The 20,796-nt window shown below is 35.8% G+C and overlaps 1 protein-coding gene across 2 annotated transcripts in view; it reads right to left on the bottom strand.

The window, feature by feature from the left end:
• Window positions 1-10,554, bottom strand: part of YME1L1 (YME1 like 1 ATPase) — a 45,803-nt gene extending 35,249 nt beyond the window's left edge. Inside the window, exons 1-5 of one of the 2 annotated variants that reach the window (XM_044677308.1) lie at window positions 10,356-10,554; window positions 7,340-7,471; window positions 3,648-3,810; window positions 2,153-2,251; window positions 288-397 (exon numbers count right to left, since the gene is read on the bottom strand). In XM_044677308.1, the coding sequence (XP_044533243.1) occupies window positions 288-397; window positions 2,153-2,251; window positions 3,648-3,810; window positions 7,340-7,471; window positions 10,356-10,388 (537 nt within the window). In that variant the 5' untranslated portion in view covers window positions 10,389-10,554. The remainder of the gene's footprint in view (window positions 1-287; window positions 398-2,152; window positions 2,252-3,647; window positions 3,811-7,339; window positions 7,472-10,355) is intronic. The other variant, XM_044677309.1, reaches the window with a different exon arrangement.
• Window positions 10,555-20,796: the final 10,242 nt, after the last annotated feature.

The following is a 20,796-nucleotide window of genomic DNA, read 5'->3' as shown; positions in this document are numbered from 1 at the left end:
GACCTTAAAAAAAAAATCACGTTATAAACAGGGAAGTAAGTATTTACTTAAAACCTTAGTATGCTAATGCAGTCATTTTAGCGCAAAGACAAAATGCTAGAAAACATTTTTGTATAAGAAATAAATTTAAAATTTAGCTTCAAGCATAGTTTAGCTAAAAAAGTAAGACTACAATAACTCTAAATTTGTATTCTTAAAAAAATGAGCACAAAATTAAAGACCAATCAACAAATAAAAAGTATCAAATATTTGCTTTCTGGAGTTTTATATTAAGTCAAATTAAATACCTTTACAAAAGAGGGGGTCACATGTTGTGTTTCTGTGAATCGTTCGGAGGTGGATTGCAAACGCCGTGTCCTTGATTTCAAGGTCTTAAAACCCCGAGACTGTACAAAAACTGAACAAAGAATATTTATTACCTTTCTTTCCATTTTACTAAAATAGAATACACAGAAAAGATAAAAGGAAAATTCGCAAGACCAATGTTTATCTTTCATCTTTTTAAAAATATTTTACTGTTACCCAATACTATATACTTTGTACTTTCTTATCACCCTTTTCCCCCTCCAAAAGGGAAAGCACCTTGACATTTAAATTCACTCTCTCACATGAATTCCAATAATTAATTTAATTCCTACTATAAAACTAATTTACTTTATCAGTTTGCCTCATACCAATATCATTACTAAAACTAAACTTAAAAGATTTTGGTAATTCTCAAAATTAGAGGGAAGGAGACAAGATGATAAGAAGGTTTATGAAAGAGGGCCAACAAAGACAAATACACAATTAAAACAATGTAAAAGAAAAGAATGATGATCAAATGATCAAAAGTGAATGTTGTGAAAATAAAGAGTAAACACAGCTCCAAAGATATGACAAGACTTCCCCAAACCAACTCCTTTGAACAGGTAGGAGGTCCACATGTATGGTACATTCTGCACACTGTTAAACTTTTTTAACATAGTGGTTTTACTGGGGTTATTTCTCTTCTTCCTTTTTTCCTCCCTCTTTTAAAAATATTATTTGTTGGGGGGGGGGTGGAGATACTAAGAGAAAAGGGATAACGTAAAAAATAAAATATATCAAGGCAAAAAAAAATTTTTAATGCAAGATGGAACCTAAGAAAGCTTATGACAGATGGCCTAAATCTCCTCAGTAAAATAAGCAACTAGGTCATTTGCTATAAATGTTACATCAGGGTTAGTTGTCAATAAAGAGAAAAAAGTTATGATTGGTGCTACAGACAGACAAGTACACCACCAAATAACTGTTTTTTTGTTTTTGTTTTTGTTTTTTTAACCTTTACCTTCTGTCTTGGAGCCCATATTGTGTATTGGCTCCAAGGCAGAAGAGTGGTAAGGGCTAGGCAATGGGGGTGAAGTGACTTGCCCAGGGTCACACAGCTGAGAAGTATCTGAGGTCAGATTTGAACCTAGAACCTCCCGTCTCTAGTTCTGGTTCTCAATACACTGAGCTACCCAGCTGCCCCCCAAATAACTGTTTTAAAGCTCTGCAACATCAATTCTGCATAGCCCAATCAATTAATAAGCATTTATTAAGTGACTACTATGTGACAGAAAATATGATGAGTTGGGGATACAAAAATAGTCTGTCCAAATTATGGGTTATCTAGTTTGAAAATATTTTACAAATTACATTTTTAAAATTACAAGATGAATTAGAACTTGATAAAATAGAATCAATACAATCAAGAGTTTCACTCAACTTGACACTTCTTACTCTTAAATTTCAGTCTGTTACAAAGATTGGAAAATACAAATACTAAAATTTACCAAAAATATTTTTTTTAATCCTATGGAATGGATTACTCAGATATTTGTTTTTATACTCTTTAATGTACTAAGCAGGTAGGTGTTGCAATAGATAAAAGTATTAAGATCTGGAATCAGGATTGAGTTCAAATACCACCTCAGAGTAGTGGGAAGACATTTAATCCATCTCTTTTATTTGATTCATAAAATAGAAATGATAATAGTATCTATACCCCAGGTTTTCTGAGGATAAAATGAGATATTTGCAAAATGTTTCACAAACCTTAAAGCACTCTAAATGCTATTACTAATGAGAAAAAAAATCAAGATACTATTTAAAATTAATCTACTCATTCAAAAGGCTTTTTGTTTCATACCTGGCCATCGTTGAAGATCTGCACAAATACTTTGAACAGTTTTTGGATGTTGTCTGTACAAGCAAGAGGAACGTACGGTGCTAAAAATGTCTAAGAAACCTAGGTATAAAATTGTACAAAGAAAACACTTCCCATCAAAATAACATTTTTTAAAATTTCACATAAATAAACATTTCACATGAAAAACCATGGTAGTATGTTCAATAAAAAGCCTAATACGTGTACTATAATTTTTAAACTAATAAGATTACATTAGGTACATGTTTTATCATATGAGACAACTTTCCTTCCTCAATATAATTAGAAGTATTTCTAAACAACCAAATTACTTAAGATTTCAACATCTTTCAAGTTTCTTGATTTGTAAATAGTTCAAAAGAATATTTTAACTGACACAGGACTGCCAATTAAGCTAGTACCTTAAATTACGATGTTCAAAAGAATATTTTCTGTAGACTAATAAGTTTACTTTAAGAGCACAAAAAAAATTGTCTTTTTAGTAGCAATTCTAATAGTTCCAAAAAATAATTACCCAACTGTTCTTTCATTATGTCTAAGGAATTCAGATAAAGCACTATAGCAGTTTTTTCTTGCTCCTTAGTCACAGATTACCTAAATAGTTGGTATGGTGAAAAGTTTTTTCATACATAGAAGAAATGAGTACTTTCAACTACCCATAATATTCTTGTTATCAGGTCCCTCCTTTATTTAAAAAGAAAAAATGTTCTTCTAAACTTGAGAAAACATACAATATTACCAAAGATTAAGTGTTCAACAGCTGTGAAACCAGACCATATACCATACACTTCCTTGGGGCCATGCCTTAAAAGCTTTGAAAAGGTAAAGGACTCACCAAAAAGAAAGGAAATTGGGTATGGGGTCCCCTTCTATTTTCCTTTAATGCCTAAACCTAGAAAGGAGCTATTGCTATGATGTATATTTTTAATGGCTGTTGAAAATGTAATGACAAGCAAAAGAGAAGGAAATAGCAAAAAGAACTTTCAGGTTAAATCCTAAACTGAATGATTTGTCTTTTTTCTCCTACCTACCTTCACTAATGAGATAACACATATAAAACACTCTGAAAAAATTGAAGAACTTTATAAATGTCTTGTTATTTCACAAATATATACTTGAGGAAAGAAAATGGCATATGTAGAGAAAAAAGTAGTATGCTACTTCAGTTCTCAACATCTCTCCTAAAATTCCTCCTATCTATGCCCAAACCCTTTGTGGATAAACTCCAATAACTTCCTTCCATTAAAAATAAACAAAAAACATCCCTTTTTCCTATTTTCCTGCTTCTCAGCGAAATAAAATCATTAAAAGCTTTTCACTTGATTTCTGTAACATTACTTATTTTAAATAAATCTAAAAAATCTGGAAAAAAGCTAAGCAACTGATATTCTTTTCAGGGAAATTGAGGTCAACATCCCTTAATAAAGCTGCCTTTCATTTCCATTAAAAAATAAAAAAAGTCTGTAATTTCACATACCATGTTTATTTTCAAAGAAGGACTGTGCAGAGATGTAAGATGTATGCCATCGAGAAGAAACTCTGTTGCTTGTACTAAAGCCAGGAAGGAGACTATCAACTAGTTCATCAAGTTGTCTAACTTTCAATTCAGATAATCCCAGGTCCTTTAGGTTAAGCACAGGCTATAGATCAACAAGATAAAAAACTTTTATCATCATCACATCTTTACAATAAAAAGTATATTTTTTACCAGAAGGAATGAGGCAAATTTTCTAAAACCTTTAATCTAATTATAAAATCAACTTGTTAATTACCCATTTTTTACAAACCATATCAAGGTTTAATTTCCTTCTCTTTTCAAAAAGGAAATTTTTTTTCATCTTGGTTTTACTGAGATCAATTACATAGGTTGATCATGTCATTTGTTTCTAAAACCTTAATAAGCAGTATTTGAAAGTAATAGCAATTCTGAGTTTTACACCACTCACATAACTTCATTGATTTAGTGAAAAAATTCCCTCCAAAACAAATCAGCAACCATTCTGTAATCCAAGACTGGCTTTAATCATTACACTAGGCTACCTTGTAACAACACACTACTAAAATTAAGATATGAGGAATTATGAAAGGTTAATAAAAAATGAAATGCAGGGGCAGCTGGGTAGCTCAGTAGATTGAGAGCCAGGCCTAGAGACAGGAAGTCCTAGGTTCAAATCTGGCCTCAGACACTTCCAAGCTGTGTGACCCTGGGCAAGTCACTTGACCCTCCATTGCCTACCCTTACCAATCTTCCACCTATAAGTCAATACACAGAAGTTAAGGGTTTAAAATTAAAATAAAAAAAAAATGAAATGCAGCATGTCAACAGTAAAATTAAAAAGAATATCACATCATTACCTAAGTATTTCTATAAGTAAGAATGCAAAAAACTGTCATTTGAAGGCTATGAGAAATAGCTTCCAAATGGTAACCAAGTGCTAAGAACTATTATTAATAAAAAGAAAAATTCTTGGCTTTTTCTCATCTTCATATAAACTACCTTAATTCTCAGCTAGGTTTAAAAACAGGCAGTCATCTATTTGCCATATATACAGAAAAGAATTGGGGAACCATTTGCTGAGGTAAATAAGTAATATAAGTATTATCCTACAAAATAAGGTGGGGGCAGCTGGGTAGCTTAATGGATTGAGAGTCAGGCCTAGAGAACGGGAGGTCCTAGGTTCAAATCCAGCCTCAGACACTTCCCAGCTGCATGACCCTGGGCAAGTCACTTGACCCCCATTGCCCACCCTTACCACTCTTCCACCTAGGAGCCAATACGAAGAAGTTAAGGGTTTAAAAAATAAAAATAAAAAATAAAATAAGGTGGTCATCAGCAACACCTGAAAAATGGTCTAGGCCCAGTACTAAGGTTGCTTGATACTGGGAAATCATATTTGAATAGTCTCTCTGTGCTACTTTTCATGGCTCCCAAATGTTATATAACTTCAAAAATATATGTATACTTTTGCCACTAGGTATTTACTAATATTTACTAGCTAGTATTACTACTAAGGAGAGGCAAGTAGGTGGTCCAATGGATAAGAATGCTGAGCTCGGAGTAAAGCCTAAGTTCAAATCTTCCACAAACATTTACTAGCTGTGTCTCTCTAGGCAAGTCACTTAACCTGTTTGCCTGGGGTTCCTCAACTATAAAATAGTGGATGACAAGAGAACCTACCTTGAAAAGTTGTAAGAGATATATGTAGAATGTTAAGTACAGTACCTTGCACATAGTAAGTGCTATATAAATGCATATTTCCTTCCCTCCTGTTACCACCAAACACTTAACCTTTCCCATGCCACTACTGGATCCCAGGTGAGGGATCTCAAATTATCAATAATCAATTCAGAAAAGGAAAGATCTTGAATATAATCTGTATAAAAGAGCAATTGCAAATGGCAAATTTTCATTACTTTTATGTTTATCTTTAGCTGACAGATCAATGGCTCATATTTTTGCCTTTATGGAATTATTGGCATTATTTGGAATGAATGAAAAAACAAATATTTATTAAGCCAAGTACTGTGCTAAGTGCTAAAAAAAACGAAGCCAATCCCTATTCTCAAAGAATTTACATTCAAATGGGGAGGCAAGAAATAAAAAGGAAATTGGTTATCAAGTAAGAGAACTGGATGGAAACATGAAATTTCAGGTTTAGAAATGATCTATTTCCTTGACCTCATTAGCTAAATTTGCAAGTTTATGGTTATTATCTGAGAGATACAAATGATAAACTAATATATACTATAGAATTGTTCCATGCCAACTCAAACAATGTCATTTCCTTATGATGAATTCAAGAAGAAAGAAGAGAGAATAATGAACAGAAATCAGAAAAATGTATCATTTACTGTGTAAATTTGGGATTAAACATAACCTCTGTCTAAGTCATACAAATGAAAGATATTATTAAGTAAAAAAGAATCACTAACATTTTGAAACTATAAAAAAATCAATTTCATAAATAATATATTAAAACAATACATCTCTCCTACATTACCATATATAATTCTATATGTTAATCACGTAATTAACTGAGGAAGAGAAGTAATGGAAATTTCATAATGGCATAAATTTATTATCTATTAATACTCTTCCATTGTAGCAACAGTCGGCCTGAATGATAGTTTATTAAACATATGTGACTGTTTAAAGACTATAACATACTAAATTACAAAGTATCAAAGAAAGAAGAGCTATGCTTCCCAATACTGAGATTTTTAAGTTGCTCTAGCACCCAAATATGATTCATTATTTTAATAACATAATAGTAAAGATAGTAGACCCATCTTGGAATCAGGATAACCTGAGTGAAGTCTAATTCCTGATATATCAACCCTGGGCAAGACAATTAAAACCGCTCAATACCATTAAAAAACACCTTTAAGACTTCAAGATGAAGAAAAGGTTACCTAGTGTCCACTCTATATTCATTTTGTTTATCCTATTTGTGTATATGTTCTCTTCTTCATCAAAACATAAGCTCCTTGAGATCAGTAACTACTTTTGCTTTTTTTAAATCTTTATTGCTTAACATTGTACCTGAAATATAGAAGGTGCTTTAAAAATGCTTACTGACTGATTTGTATATCTCGGTAGGAGATTCCAAGGGAAATTCTCAGAGATGAAATCTTAAGTCTGAATCACATTATAAATACATACACCAAATATTTTTAGAAATTGATCAATTTATTTTATTTTCCCTTTTAAAAGTAAGTCTAAGCACCAGAGCATAAATTTAATCACCCATTACTTTTCTGCCTTACACTTTTTACTTAAAAACAAATTCTCTCTCTTACAAATCTCAGTTCTTGTTATCTTTCTAGGTAAAAATGAAGAGACAGTTTCTTTGTGTGTCTCATTAATAACTATCAAGTAGTAAATATCCAGATGGAATATACTATAATTTCTAGTGAATGATTCTTATTGCCTAGACTAGTAACACTAAGTTTCCTAGTGTCATGTAAAAGTAAAAACCTTTAATAATTAATAAGAGATAAAAAAAGTTTAATGCTCAGAATAAAGCTAGAATAAGATATTTCCAATTTTAATATACATTAAGTTGTAGGCTAAAGGCCTTGAAGGCAAATTCTAAATTAAAGAGTTCAATCAGTTATAAATGGAAATCCCTCTATAAAAGTGCATTATTCAAACAAAACTGAAAATACCTCAGTGCTGGGAGCTTCATGTTCAGGGGCTGCTTCTCGATATTGACTCTGAGAAACTGATGCACTGAGAGAAACAGATGAGCTTTTCGGTGAATGGAAAGCATTGATGAGATGACTCAAAGGAACAGTAACCTGAATCAAATTAAAGATTAATATTGTTGGAAATTTTTTTACCAGAAGGAAAGTACTAAAAAGTAATCTTACCTTTAATAAAAATCAGACAATTTTAAAAATTAACTTACAAAATAATACCAACTTTCATAAACCAAAGTATTTTAACACTTTAAGAAAGCTGAAATGTCCTCAGAAACTTCCTAGCTCTGTGACCCTGAGCAAGTCACTTAGCCCCCATTGCCTATCCCTTATTGCTCTTCTGCCTTGAAGGAGGGAGGGAAAGAGGGAAGAAGAAGAAAAGAAGGAAGGAAAGGAAGGGAGAGGAAGAGGAAGAGAAAAGAAAGGAAGTTTTTTTTTCCTTGCCAACTAAAAGACTTTCTCAGGTTTTTTTCTTCTATAATTTTAATGTAAGCTCATTGAGAGCAGTGACAATTCACTTTTCTTTTCCTGTGCCCAGCTCATAGCACAGCTGCAAGCATGCAAATAGCTCATATTTACTGAAAATTATGTGTAATTAGGATTAGTAAATATGTATGTGCACACACTAATTTTACTTTCCCTTTGTGTCACAATATGTCAAGGTCTCACATGCAAGTTTATTCAGATATTTATAACTACAAAGAAAACAGTGTAGCATATTAGAAGGGGGGGAGGGAGTGGTGTCAGAAGATAGGATACGGACTCTGAATAGCCACTAAATAGCTGTGACATTGGAAATTTTGAAAGAAAAAGGTAATTAGTTTTACTTCTCAATCCCAGTTTCCGAATCTAAGAACAATCCAGGAAATTATCTCTAAGGCTCTGTCCATCTCTTAAATCCTACAATTCCACTGTTAGCACAAAATTTTCCCAAAACATTTAGAATATTTCTTATATATAGCAAAAATCATTCTGGCATTACTATTATAGAAAGGTTACCAAATGATATGGAATTTCACCTTTCTCCTTATACTTATATCTGCATAAGAAGCAATGCAGCATAGTAGCTATTTGGACAACCTGGATTCATGTTTTGACATACTAGCATTATGACCATGGACAAGTCACTTAAACTTTCAGTGACCCAAGTAACTTTCTCAAATGGCCAAACTTGTTGTTCTGCATCTAAACTAGGAAATCCCTACACAGATAAAAATCAGAAATCAAGGGAAGGCAGATATATATGGATAGCCCTTTAGTACAGTTATTCCATACCACTTTAGAAAGAACTGAAGTAAGGGATTAGAACTTAAAACTTTTAAGTGCCTAGTTCAATAATCCATATTATATTCAGATTTAAGCCATAATTGATAACAAAAAAAGAAAAGGTACTTTATTAATTGCAATCATTATATCAGAAAAAAATCTCAACAAAAGAAATGTTTGGTGTAGATATCATAAATCATTTTGGTTATTTGAGAAAAATCCTAACATTTAATCAATAGCTTCCTAATATACTTCTAAAAATGACTGTTTTATTTTTCTTATAACTTTAAGAGTAAAAATAATAATTTGCCATCTTTACTAATAATTGTTTCAAAAAGTTTCATTTTCTTTTTTTTGTCAGAAGAATTTGCTTTCTTTAACAGGGATCTGGATGTTTCTTCTCTTTCCAGAGCACTTAAATGAATAAAAAACTAAAAATTTAATATAGTCTTCCAATATCTGTAGTACAACAACATTTAAAATTTCTGGAATCCCCTGCCCACTAATCAAAACATTGTAATGCCTTAAAAAAAAAATCAAAAGTTAGATCTCAAGCTTTGAATGAACAGAAATGAGTATGTTCGAGTGCCCATCAAGAATGTTGAAAGCAAAAAAAAAAAAAAAAAAAAAAAAAAAAGAATGTTGAAAGCTAACTTTACAAAATACATTAAAAGGGGGCAGCTGGGTGGTTCAGTGGATTGAGAGGTGGGCCTAGAGACAGGAGGTCCTAGGTTCAAATCTAGCCTCGGACACTTATTAGCTTTATGACCTGAGTAAGTCACTTAAATCCCATTGCCTATTCCTTACTGCTCTTCTGTCTTGGAACCCATATAAAGTATTGATTCTAAGATGAAAGGTAAAAATTAAAAAAAAAAAAAACTTAAAAGAGATTATTAACTTTTTGTGTAATGGATACCTTTAGCAATCTGCTGAAGCCTATGTATGCCTTCTCAAAATGTTTTCAGATATATAAAATAAAGACTATCAAAAAGCCCCAAATATATTAAAATAGCTATCAAAATAATTTTAAAGGAAGTTCCTGGACCACACGTTAGGAACTCCTGCCTTGAAAAGCTATTTATACTAAATTGAAGCAATTTCTGATCCGAAAGAGAGGTGAGGCCAGTATTTTCCGCCAGAATTCATATAAATTCTCAATACCTGGGTGAGGCATCCCGGAACTGAGGAGCCTCACTGGCCCAGTCCTCTAACCTCTAACCTCAGGTAACAGGTTTCCTTTCAAAAATAGCAAAAATAATGCGTGTACTACCCCCCACTCCCATCAGGTGGGAAAAGCGCTTGGTCAACGTAAAAATGCTTTCTAACAGTGACCTCTCCCACGTTCAAAAGATGGATGGGGAGACCCGATTCGTGTATGTTTTGTCAAAACCTGGAAAGAGAATGCTGTCTCCGATTCCAAAAGTCGGGGTCATCTCCCCAGGGAACACGGACACACACCCCCTCCCCCAGGGTCAAGAAAGCTTCGCCCTCCCTGCGTCCCCAGGGCTTCAACACCCAAGTCACGACTCCCTACACCAATAGCTCTTCCGGTCGCAAAGGCAGTCAAAGATTTGGGAGGTCTCCTGGAGCTCCCAGGAATCGCTCCCCACAGTCCAGCCGCCTTCCTGAGACAGGAGGACTGAGCGGCGCGAGAGCCTGGGGGCCCAGGTTTAGACGAGTCAGACACCAGACGGGGAGAAGGTGCCATAGGCCTCACCTGGGGCTGTACCGTGCTCGACAGAGAGAACATCTCTCCAGGGCCTGCAGCTACCTCAGCCGCAGGCTCTGCCCCTATCTCCTCGGCCCGGGGGGCGCCGAGCTCGCTTTCCTCTTTCTCTCCCCGTCTCGTTCGCTCGCTCGCCCGCCCGCTCAGCCCCTTCCTTCCTTCCTGAGATGGAAAATGGCCTCCTCGCCCAGCGGCCTCCGCAACGACAGCACTGCTCCGGAAGTCAGGGTCCCACGGAAGAGCGCTTCCGGAGCAGACGACCAAGCCACGCCCCCTGGCTTCAGCCTCTGTGTGGAACTTCCTTCAACCTCGCATCTCCATTCTTCCAACCCTCTTTTCTTCTTTCCTTTCTCTTTCTCAGTCTTCCCCTTATCTGTCTTTTTTTCTGCTTCTTGTCCTTCATTTCCCCCCTTCTTCCCCTCATTTCTCTCTACCTCTTCTTTCCTTTCTCCTTCACAATTTCTCTTCTTTTTTTTAATTCTTCATTCTTTCCCTTTCCCCTTTCTCCTTTTTTTTCCCTCCCCTTCTCTTTGCTCTTCTCCCTCCCTTTTTCTTCTTTTTCAGCTCCCTCCCTGTCCTCCTAAGGGTAAGTGACTTGCCCAGAGTCACACAGTTTGGAAGTGTCTGAGACCAAATTTGAACCCAGGACCTCTAGGTCTCCAGACCTGGCTTTTTATCCACTGAACCTCCTAGTTACCCTGAGGCTATATGGTTGCAGTGATGGGCAAACTTTTTTAAGGGGGGACCAAAGGAAAAGAAATGTTCATCTGTCTGTATGTTTCTAAGGCAACTCTTTGGAAGTTTCATTGTATTGTATCCTACTCATTGTATTCATCAGATTAGGAATAATGCCTCCTGGCCAGTGTGTGGTAAAAGTGAGGAAGGTAGGAAGGCAGGATGGATTGGAGGAAGGGGAGAAAGGAGAGAGGAAAGTAGAGGAAAGGAAAGGAAGGTAACTTGACCAGAGCCCTTCAGGGGCTCAAATAAAAGATCAGAGAGCAACTTTAGGGTTTAGAATAGCTAAGTTTTATTTAGATTAGGAAAGGGAAGGTCTAGGGAAACCTAGGAGGTAGGAAAAACGGGGAAAAGGCACCAAGAGAGATCAGGGTCTCAGGGTAGAGAGCGCTCCAGGGTAGAGAGCAGAGCTTCCAACATAGAGAGCAAAGCTTCCAGGGTACAGAGAGAAAAAAAAGGCGCCAAACTCTCTCTTTTATACTTTCTCTGACACCTCCCACAAAGGAAGTGGGAGTTGTCAGGAGAAGTTGTAGCAGGGAATCCCTGGGAGACATAGTCTTCCAGGCTTACAACAATTTCAAATGAAACACTCCCCCCTGTGATCCTTTGGGAGACCAATTTCCTCAATAGATCATAACAAACATAAATAAATTTACAATTACAATAAATAAAGGGTATATACATCAATAGAAGGGGAGAAAGGTAACGATTTTTTTACAATATAAGAAAATCAAATTGCGCTTCTTTTACAAAAATATTCAGGGGGCAGTCCCCTTTTTTCACAACAAAACATGTATATATATATATATATATATATATATATATATATATATATAAAACAAATTCATTTAAACAAAGCAGATGAATTTAAAAAAACAAATTAATTTTAAACCAGACAAATGAATTTAAAATCAGACAAATGAATTTTAAATCCCCCAAAGTTAAAAATTTTGCACATCCACTAGCTCTCTTAGGCTCCTGGATGAGCATGCATTCTCCATGTGGTCTCCATGGACATCTCCATTTGGATTCCATGAGGTAGTAAACTTCTTTTCCTAAAACAACCTGAACTCTCCATATGAAATAAAAGCACATTCCCCCCTGAGGAAGATAGAAAGAAACACTTAAATCACAGAGGGATATTTCAGGGGGCTGCATCTGGCCTGTGGGCTGTAGTTTGCCCATCACTCCTTAAACTTTAAGGAGTTGTAGTCCAAATATGAAAATTACATACATTTCTAAAGGAGCTTAGATTTCATCACACTACTGATACCTACTGGCTCGGGTACCCAGAGCAAATCAGTTACCCTCTCAGTACCCTAGCCTAGACAATTCCTAGGAACATTAGTGAGAAGGTACCTGCCCTGGTAAAGGGAATCTTTCATCCAAGACTTGTCTATACCATTCTCTGTCCCCTGTAGATTTAGAGCTGAAAGAGAATTTGGAGGAGATCTTATCTAATCTCTCAATTACAGATGAGGATACTGAGGCACAAAGGTCATAGAAGTATAAGGTAGCAAAGGATAATCTGAATTTCCTAACCTGAATAGCAGGATCTACTATTCTAGTTATTTTCTTTTCTGCCTCCACTTTTATTTCCTGTCCTTAGTTTAATTCAACAAATTTTTATTAAAACCCTAACAAGCAAAACCTTCATTAATGTACTACTTTTGACCCTTGGTGTGAAGCTGACTTGGGATCTCAAAGGTAAGTGTGAGTACTGGAAGACCTGGGAATGTTTAGTATGGAAAAAGGGAATATTCAAGGAAATATGATAGGTATCTTCAAGTATTTGAAACTTTTTCACATAGAAGAGACTAGTTCTACTCTGCCCAGAGGAATGAAATAGTACCAATGGATGAAAGATAATGAGACAGATTTAGGCTTGATACAAAGAAACATTCCTAACAGTTAATATAGAATATCAGCTGGGCTGTGAAAAGACAGCCACACTAATATACTGTTGGTAGAACAGTGAATTGATTTAATTATTCTGGAAAGGACTTTGGAATTATGCTAATGTCCATATTTTTGGAACCAGAAATTTTTATTGCTAGGTCAATATTCCAAAGAGCTCAAAAACAGCAGCACCTTTTGCAGTAGCAAAGAAGCAGAAAGATGCCAAAGAATTGGGCAATGACTAAACAAACTAGAACATGAATACAATGGAATATCATTGCTCTCTAAAAATAATGGCTAGGAAGAATAATGGGAGACCTAAAAAGACTTATACAAACTGCTATAAAGTGAAATAAATAGAAATGGCAAAACGATTTACATAATAAGAATGTACCTGCCTTCCTTTTTTGCAAAGAATGAGGACCATGAGGTGAAACACAACTTATACTTCATTGTTGTATTGGTTGTGTAAAGATAGGATTAACTTTCCCCTAGTCTATTTAGCTAATCCAATCAAGAACTTAAAGTACCCTTACTTAACACTAAGTAAGATTGTACATAAGTCACTAGAGTAAGCTCACACATCCAAAGGCCACTGCCCCCCTTTCCTCCTCCCCACAGTGCTAGGCAAATTAAAAGACTGTAATTGGTTTCTGTGAAGAAAGGAGAGTAACAGGAAGTGACATGGAAAAAGGAGCATAAAAGAAGAGACCAGCATGGTCTAGAGATCATTCCTTTTCTGGCCTTTGGGGTGAGTGGCTGAGATTCCTGCCTTGGCTTTGGAGGAGGTTGCCTTGGTGTAACTCTGGTTGAAGACACCACCAGGACTTCTGGATGAGGATTACTGGAAAATCTATGTGAAGATCGGGCTTGGGGAAGCCCCTACCTGGGCTGAGCTTGACTTCACTGGAGAAGGGCTGGTAGGCTTGTTAGGAATCTATCTCTTTATCTACATTTTACACTTTTGCTCTTTCCACCTCTTTGAAAATAAAAGCTGCTAAAAGTCATTTTGACTTAAGCTATAATATTTTTTTTAAGGCAATGGGGGTCAAGTGACTTGCCCAGGGTCACACAGCTGGGAAGTGTCTGGGACCAGATTTGAACCTAGGACCTCCCTTCTCTAGACCTGGCTCTCAATCCACTGAGTTACCCAGCTGCCCCCAAATATAATCTTTTTAAATTAGCGACCACAACATTATTTTATAACTCCCATATTTAGTAAAAAAAAAAAAACAACACCCTAAATTTAAACCTTACGATTGGTTTTACTGGATGATCTTTCCCCCCATCTTTCTTTTTCATTCCTTATATACAGAGCAGCTCTCTCGATAGTTGGGAGTGTAGCAGGGGATGTGCCAAGAAGTAAAGGTGATGTAAAAGATATCAATCAATAAAAACTTCTTTTAAATCCATGCCAGTGTTCTGAGCCAGATGCCTGGTCAACAATGATTCTTATCTTGGTGATACTAAAATTAATTTTAGATTTTTGATAGGCACTGAGATTTTTCATAAAGCTGAATGTCTTCACTGTGTTGTATTCTTTTGAATATGTTTTTGTGTTAATTTTAATTTATTCCAACTCCAAACATTAAATATTTATGGCCAAAAAAAAATTACAACTGTCTAAAAGTGGAATCATGTGTCTTAGAAGGTAGTGACTTCACTACCTTCCCTCACTGGATGACTATTTGTTGAATATATATATATATATATATATATGTATATTATAAAGGAGAACCTTATTCATGTGCCAATTAAACTATCTAGTCTTACAAAATCAGAGATCTATGATATGATTCCAACCATATTTGTACAACTCTTAAGTTTCCACCAATTAGATTGCTTCTCCTATATTGAGGCTTTCCATTATCTACCACCATTTTTAAAACTCTCAGTGTTGGCTGAAGGAGCTAAGAAAGGAAAATAGAAAAACAAGAAAAGAAGAAAATGAATGACAAACAAGGAAAGATAAATTCTCCCTGGAAAGAGGAAGGGAAGGAAGAGAAAGTCACTGTGTTTGCTTTACCTCACTAACTTGGTCGAGACTTATGGGTGATAATGAAGTGGTGGCAATGAGTGTAATGTCAAATAGAAATGTAGCAAATAAACAGCACATAAGGATCCCTGCTGCTGCATATTGATTTAGAAAACCATATGGTAACATTATCTATGTTATATTGTATTTTTTAAAAATCCTAGTTACATTTTAACCTTATTTGTACACTTAAAAGTATTGCAGGATAAAATACATCCCTGAGATTTTGTGTTTGATACTTCTGGTATAGACTACCCGACTGAAACCATAATAGACAGAGATTGTTTTCATACCTACTTTTAATACTTAGTCACAAGACTGATTTTAAAGAAAAAGTAATAATTGGAAACTATGGTCACTAGTTCTATTTACCCCTCTGGGTCACATTTCTGGTTTTACTCTAAGTTTCTTTTGCAAGTAGGCATTGCCCTCTTATATTAACTAAAATCAACCAAAAAATCATTAAGTAATTCTTTAATACCTTTTATGTACTAGGTACTGTGCTAGATATTAGATAAAAAATATAATGGAAACAATCCCTACACAAAAAGAACTTACATTTTAATACAAAAGACAATAACATATATAAGTATATACAGAATAAATACAAAGTAGTTACATGCAAGGTGTTAGAAGGAAAGAAGAGAAATATGTGAAGATAGAATTATCTCTCCTCTATTTATTCTTTAGACTTTAGTCACCAGGAATGTATACATCCCACTCCACTTAAGAATTAAGTGGCAGGGGCAGGGAGGTCCATGACCCACTACTAGGGAGTGACAAATCAAAAGCAGCTGACTGCCCCTTGGGCAGTCCAAAGCAAGGTTAAAGCTGTCATTTGTCCACATAACACTGGAAGGTGGACACAGGAAATGACCCAAAGAACTATTTTTTAAATATGATAATTACTTCCCGTGAAGGGGATTTTACCCTTTGAACTTGGCCTTGGAGGAGCTCAGGTTTGAGACCTCAAACTTCTTCCTTTTGGATTGTCACGTGGGCGAGTGAAAGGACGACTCCCTTCCTTGGCTTTTCTGGAGGCACTAGCCTCCAAAGAGGCCTCTGGTCTTAGAGGAGGCCTCATGGCTAGAAACCTTGTTTAATTAACCTCTGTGCCCTCCCCCCCCCCCCCCCCACTTCGCTGGGGCCTCTGAAGCTTTCACCTGCCTGGTTTGGACCTCTGGACTAGGCCAGAATAATTATCTCTCTCTCTCATTTCTGACTTGAGTCTTTCATTTGGAATTGAGTAATCAATTCCTGGCTACCAAACTCTTAAATATTCAGTCCAACTATAATTTTTATCCTTTACAAATGGGTTGCAATAAGTAAGAGAAAGAGTGTTTGCAAGAAGAGAGGGGCCACATGCTAGGAAGGAAGTGATAAGGGATTCTGGAACACAGAGAGGGTAAAGAGAGAACACCAACTGCTGCTCTTGGCTCTTGAACTTCCTATCTCTTGAGTTGTCTGGGACTTGGAACTTCCTCTCTCTTGAGCTGAGGAGGTTTTGGCTTCCTATCCTCTGGAGTTGAATATCCTTATCTCTGTTGTTCCTGACTAGAGAAACCCTTCCTTGCTTTAACATAAAACTGTTCTATATGCTGAAAGTGTTCCTGACTACTTAGAAGATCTGTGACCAGTGAACCTGAGCTAAAACTTGTCGGTGTTGGTGAAGGCCAGAAGCCAACTCTGGCCTGGCCCAACTAGGATTGAACTCAACCATAAAGAGTTGAAGATACTACAAGACCTGTTTCATTCTACAAATCGTTCTGGGAGGATTAAATAGAGTCAGGTTTGGGGATCTAGACAGACAGGTTAGGGCTTAAGGAGCGTAAAGATAAAGAAGATACCCTGTGAGGGGTTTTAAAAAGTGGGAGGATAGTGAGAACCCCTAGGATTAGGGAACCCCTATTCCTTAATCCTCCCCTTCATAATACCTTGTTTTCAAAATAAATCCCTATCTTTTTTTTACCATCTTATCTGGGAGCTTGAAAAGCACACTGGTCCAGTAAGGGAAGCTCTCAGGCTCTCTTCACTGAGAGATACTTAGGAATCCAATCAACCTCAGTATCTCACTAACATCATCAACACCATCCCTTTTAGGTACATTATTTCAAAGGGAATTGAAAGGGAGGACATTAGTTCTTTGGACAAGGAAAGGTTTCATATAGCAGGTGCTACTTGAACTACATTTTAAAGGAAAAGAGCTGCTGTGAGGTAGAGATGAGGAGAGAATACTCTAGCTCTGTGGGAGTGCAAATACAAAAGTTTGGGAAGCCAATAAGAGAATAGATAAAAATCTGAGACCCCTCTTTTGACCCCTTTTATGATCCATACCTTTTCTTATTGGAAATACATTATAGACTTATTGAAAAGCTTTGAGTCCTTAGCAGACCAGCAGCTACTGAGTTAATAGTTTCTCTCCTTGATAATTAAGAATCCTGAACTCTAAAAAATATATTACTTAGACAATCAAGGCCAGAGACAGACAAAACTAGACAAGACTTTATCTGACCAGGTACAATTCTGTAAATCAAGAGTACAATACTCAATTTGTTTAGGATCTCTATGAAATATATTTCTGCTCCCAGAATTAACCTCCTACTAATTGGTGGTTGGAATTTGGCCTTGGACCCTGTTATATCTTTACTTCGAAGCCTCCAAGGATTTTCTTTTGTGTGATTTTGTAACCTCTATCAGCTGTAAGTTTTTCTCTGTGCTCTTTGTGTGAAACCACTATATATATTAAACTCAAGACTCCATGAAGTTGGAGCAGTTATGAGCTAAGCATTTAGTCTGACTGTTCTCATTCAATCCAATGCCACTAAACGCCACTCAGGACCCCCAAAAATATAGAGCTGGATCTCTATACAAAAGCATGAGACTGAAGACAGATACTGTTTGTCTAGAATGCAAGTATTGGAGAGGGGCTAATATGAGGTGAGAATGAGACTGGGAAGAAAGGTTGGATCCAGGGTGTGGTGGGATTTAAAAGCTAACTAAAGGAGTTTATATTGTTTTAGAAACATTAGGGAGCCACTGATATTGATGAGATAGAGTCATACAATTAGATCTGTTTTTGAGGAAAATCATTTTTGCCATAGTGCAGAGAATGGGACAAAGTAGAAAGAGACTTTAGGCAGAGATGACCAGGTAAAGGTCCACTGAAATAGTTTAGGTGATGAAAGAATGATAAGTGATAAAGATAATGTGATTGATATGTGAGTAAGGAATATAAGTTAGATTCAAGAGAACAGAGAAATGCAAGATTTAACAACCTACCCTATATGCATGTTGAGAAAGAACATGGAGTCAACAATAATGTCAAGGTTATGAATCTGAAAGGCTGGAATAAAAGTGATGATTTCAATAGAAATAGAGATGCCTGGAAGAGAGGGAATTTTGGGGGCAACTCTATGAGTTTACTTTTGGATATGTTGATTTTGGAATGCCTCTTGGACATCCAGTGTGAACTGTCCAATTGATGATTCAGGACTGAAATTCAAGAGTAGGGGCTGGGGATAGATATATAGATGTTAGGGATGATAATTGAACTCGTGAGAGCTGTTAAAGTAATTGAGGAAGAGTAAAGAGAAAAAATAGGAAAAGATACACAAGATTGGGAAAGATTTATAGTTAAGGGACTCTATCTGAAATGGCAACTAAGAAGGGAAAAAATAGAAGCAGGGAAGAATTGTATCACTAAAACCCTCAGGGCCCTGTCCTGGGCTCTATTCTCTATACTATTGCAGGTGATGGTCCCAGCTCCCATAGATTTAATTACCATCTCTATGCTGATGATCCTCAAATCTATCTTTTCCTGACATAATCTATTTCCTGACCTCCAATCTCAACTCCATCTGACTTTCAGATATCCTGAACTGTAGATCCTGTACACATCTTAAACTCAATATGTCCAAAGTAGAACTCATCTTTTCTCCTAAATTCCTTTCTTCCTACCTTCCCTATTACTTTTAGAGGGTAACAATGCCCTCTCAGTCCCTCAGGCTCACAACTTGGGAGTTATTCTGGTTTCCTCATTATCTCTCACCCTCCATATCCAAGCTGTTGCCAAGGAAGGCAACATTTTCTCCTTTGTGACATTTCTCAGATATGCCTCTCTGTTCTGGTACTGCTACCCCCCCAGTGTGAGCCCTCATCACCTCAATTCTGGATTTTGCAATAGGGTGCTAATGGGTCTGCCTGTATCAAATCTGTCTGGGGAAGAAGGAAGTATAGCATTTGAAATTTTCTATTTATCTATTGCACATCAGAAATTTGAGGTCTAGTGGTATAACACCTTTTTGGAGGGCATATGGTGAAAGCCATTTTCCCTAGTAGTATGAAAAATGAAAACGTAGTTTTGTCTAAGACTAGGAGAGTAACACAACTTGGTCTTGATCAATTTAATTTTTCCTCCCATCAAATATTTTTCCCCAAATGGGACATTCAGTGTTTGTTAAATATAATATTTATTTTTGTTACATTTTAAGTTTTAAGCTTTCCCCCTTTCTTCCTCCCCCCAACCCCAGACTAGAGAAGACCAACATTTGACACAGATATATGGATATAGATATATACAAAACCATATAATACATACTTCCATATGTAAGGGGTAAAAAAGGGTTTTGTAATCTCATTATCATAGGTATCTCAATTATTTCTCTGGAGGTGGATAGTATCTTGATTTAAATATTCATATTACTCAGAAATGCTTAGTCATTTAGAGTTACTCTTTGAACAAGATTGCTATTACTATATACAACATTTTCTTGGTTCTGCTCACTTTACTTTGCATCACTTCATATAAGTCTTTCCATGTTTAAAACTAAAATCAACCTGCTCATCCTTTTTTATAGCACAGTAATATTCCATCACAACCATATACCACAATTTATTCAGCCATTCTCCAATGGATGGGCATCCCTCATTTTCCAGTTCTTTGCCTCCACAAAGATGGCAGCTATGTTTTAATTACCTTTTTTAAATATAGTTTTCCTTTTCCCCTGATCACTTTATAGTGGTATTGCTGGGTCAATGTACAGTTTTATAACTCTTTGGGCATAATTCCACATTGCTTTCCAAAATCATTGGATCAGTTCATAGTTCCAATGTGTCAGAGGCCCAATTTTTCCACATTTTCTCCAACCTTTGTCATTTTCCCCTTTAATCATTTTAGCCAATCTGATAGATACGAGATGATCTGTCAGAGTTGTATTAATTTACATTAATTAAAAACAATTTAGAACATTTTCCATAGGACTATATATAGCTTTGTTTTCTTCCCCAAACTGCCTGTTCATATACCCTCTGACCTTTTATCAATTGGGGAATGTCTTATATTCTTATAAATTGACTTAGTTCTCTACATATTTGAGATATGAGGCATTTATCCAAGAAACTGTGTATATTTGCCCCCAGTTTTCTGCTTTCCTTCTAATCTTAGCTACATTTGGTTTTATTTGTACAATTTAAAAAAATTTAATGTAATCAAAATTGTCCATTTTATATCTCACAATGCTATATCTTGTTTATTCTAACAAATAATTATTACCAAAAAATCATGAATAGTGAGCCAATATTTACCATATTAAAAAAAACTATTTTAAGCATTAAAACAGTAATTGAGGATGGTATACAATAAATTTAGGAGACAGAATACATAAAAGTTAGGGAGCTCTGCAACCCAGTAGTGATATTAAATTTTAGTTCAACTAAGGAAGGAATGATCTTACCCTAATACCTTACTCAGTCTCTAGTAGTTCA

The sequence above is a fragment of the Gracilinanus agilis genome, chromosome 5, assembly GCF_016433145.1.
Source record: "Gracilinanus agilis isolate LMUSP501 chromosome 5, AgileGrace, whole genome shotgun sequence".
Taxonomy (NCBI): Eukaryota; Metazoa; Chordata; class Mammalia; order Didelphimorphia; family Didelphidae; genus Gracilinanus; species Gracilinanus agilis.
The sequence above is the reverse complement of the archived record's forward strand: the minus strand, read 5'-3'. Positions and strand labels throughout refer to the sequence as shown.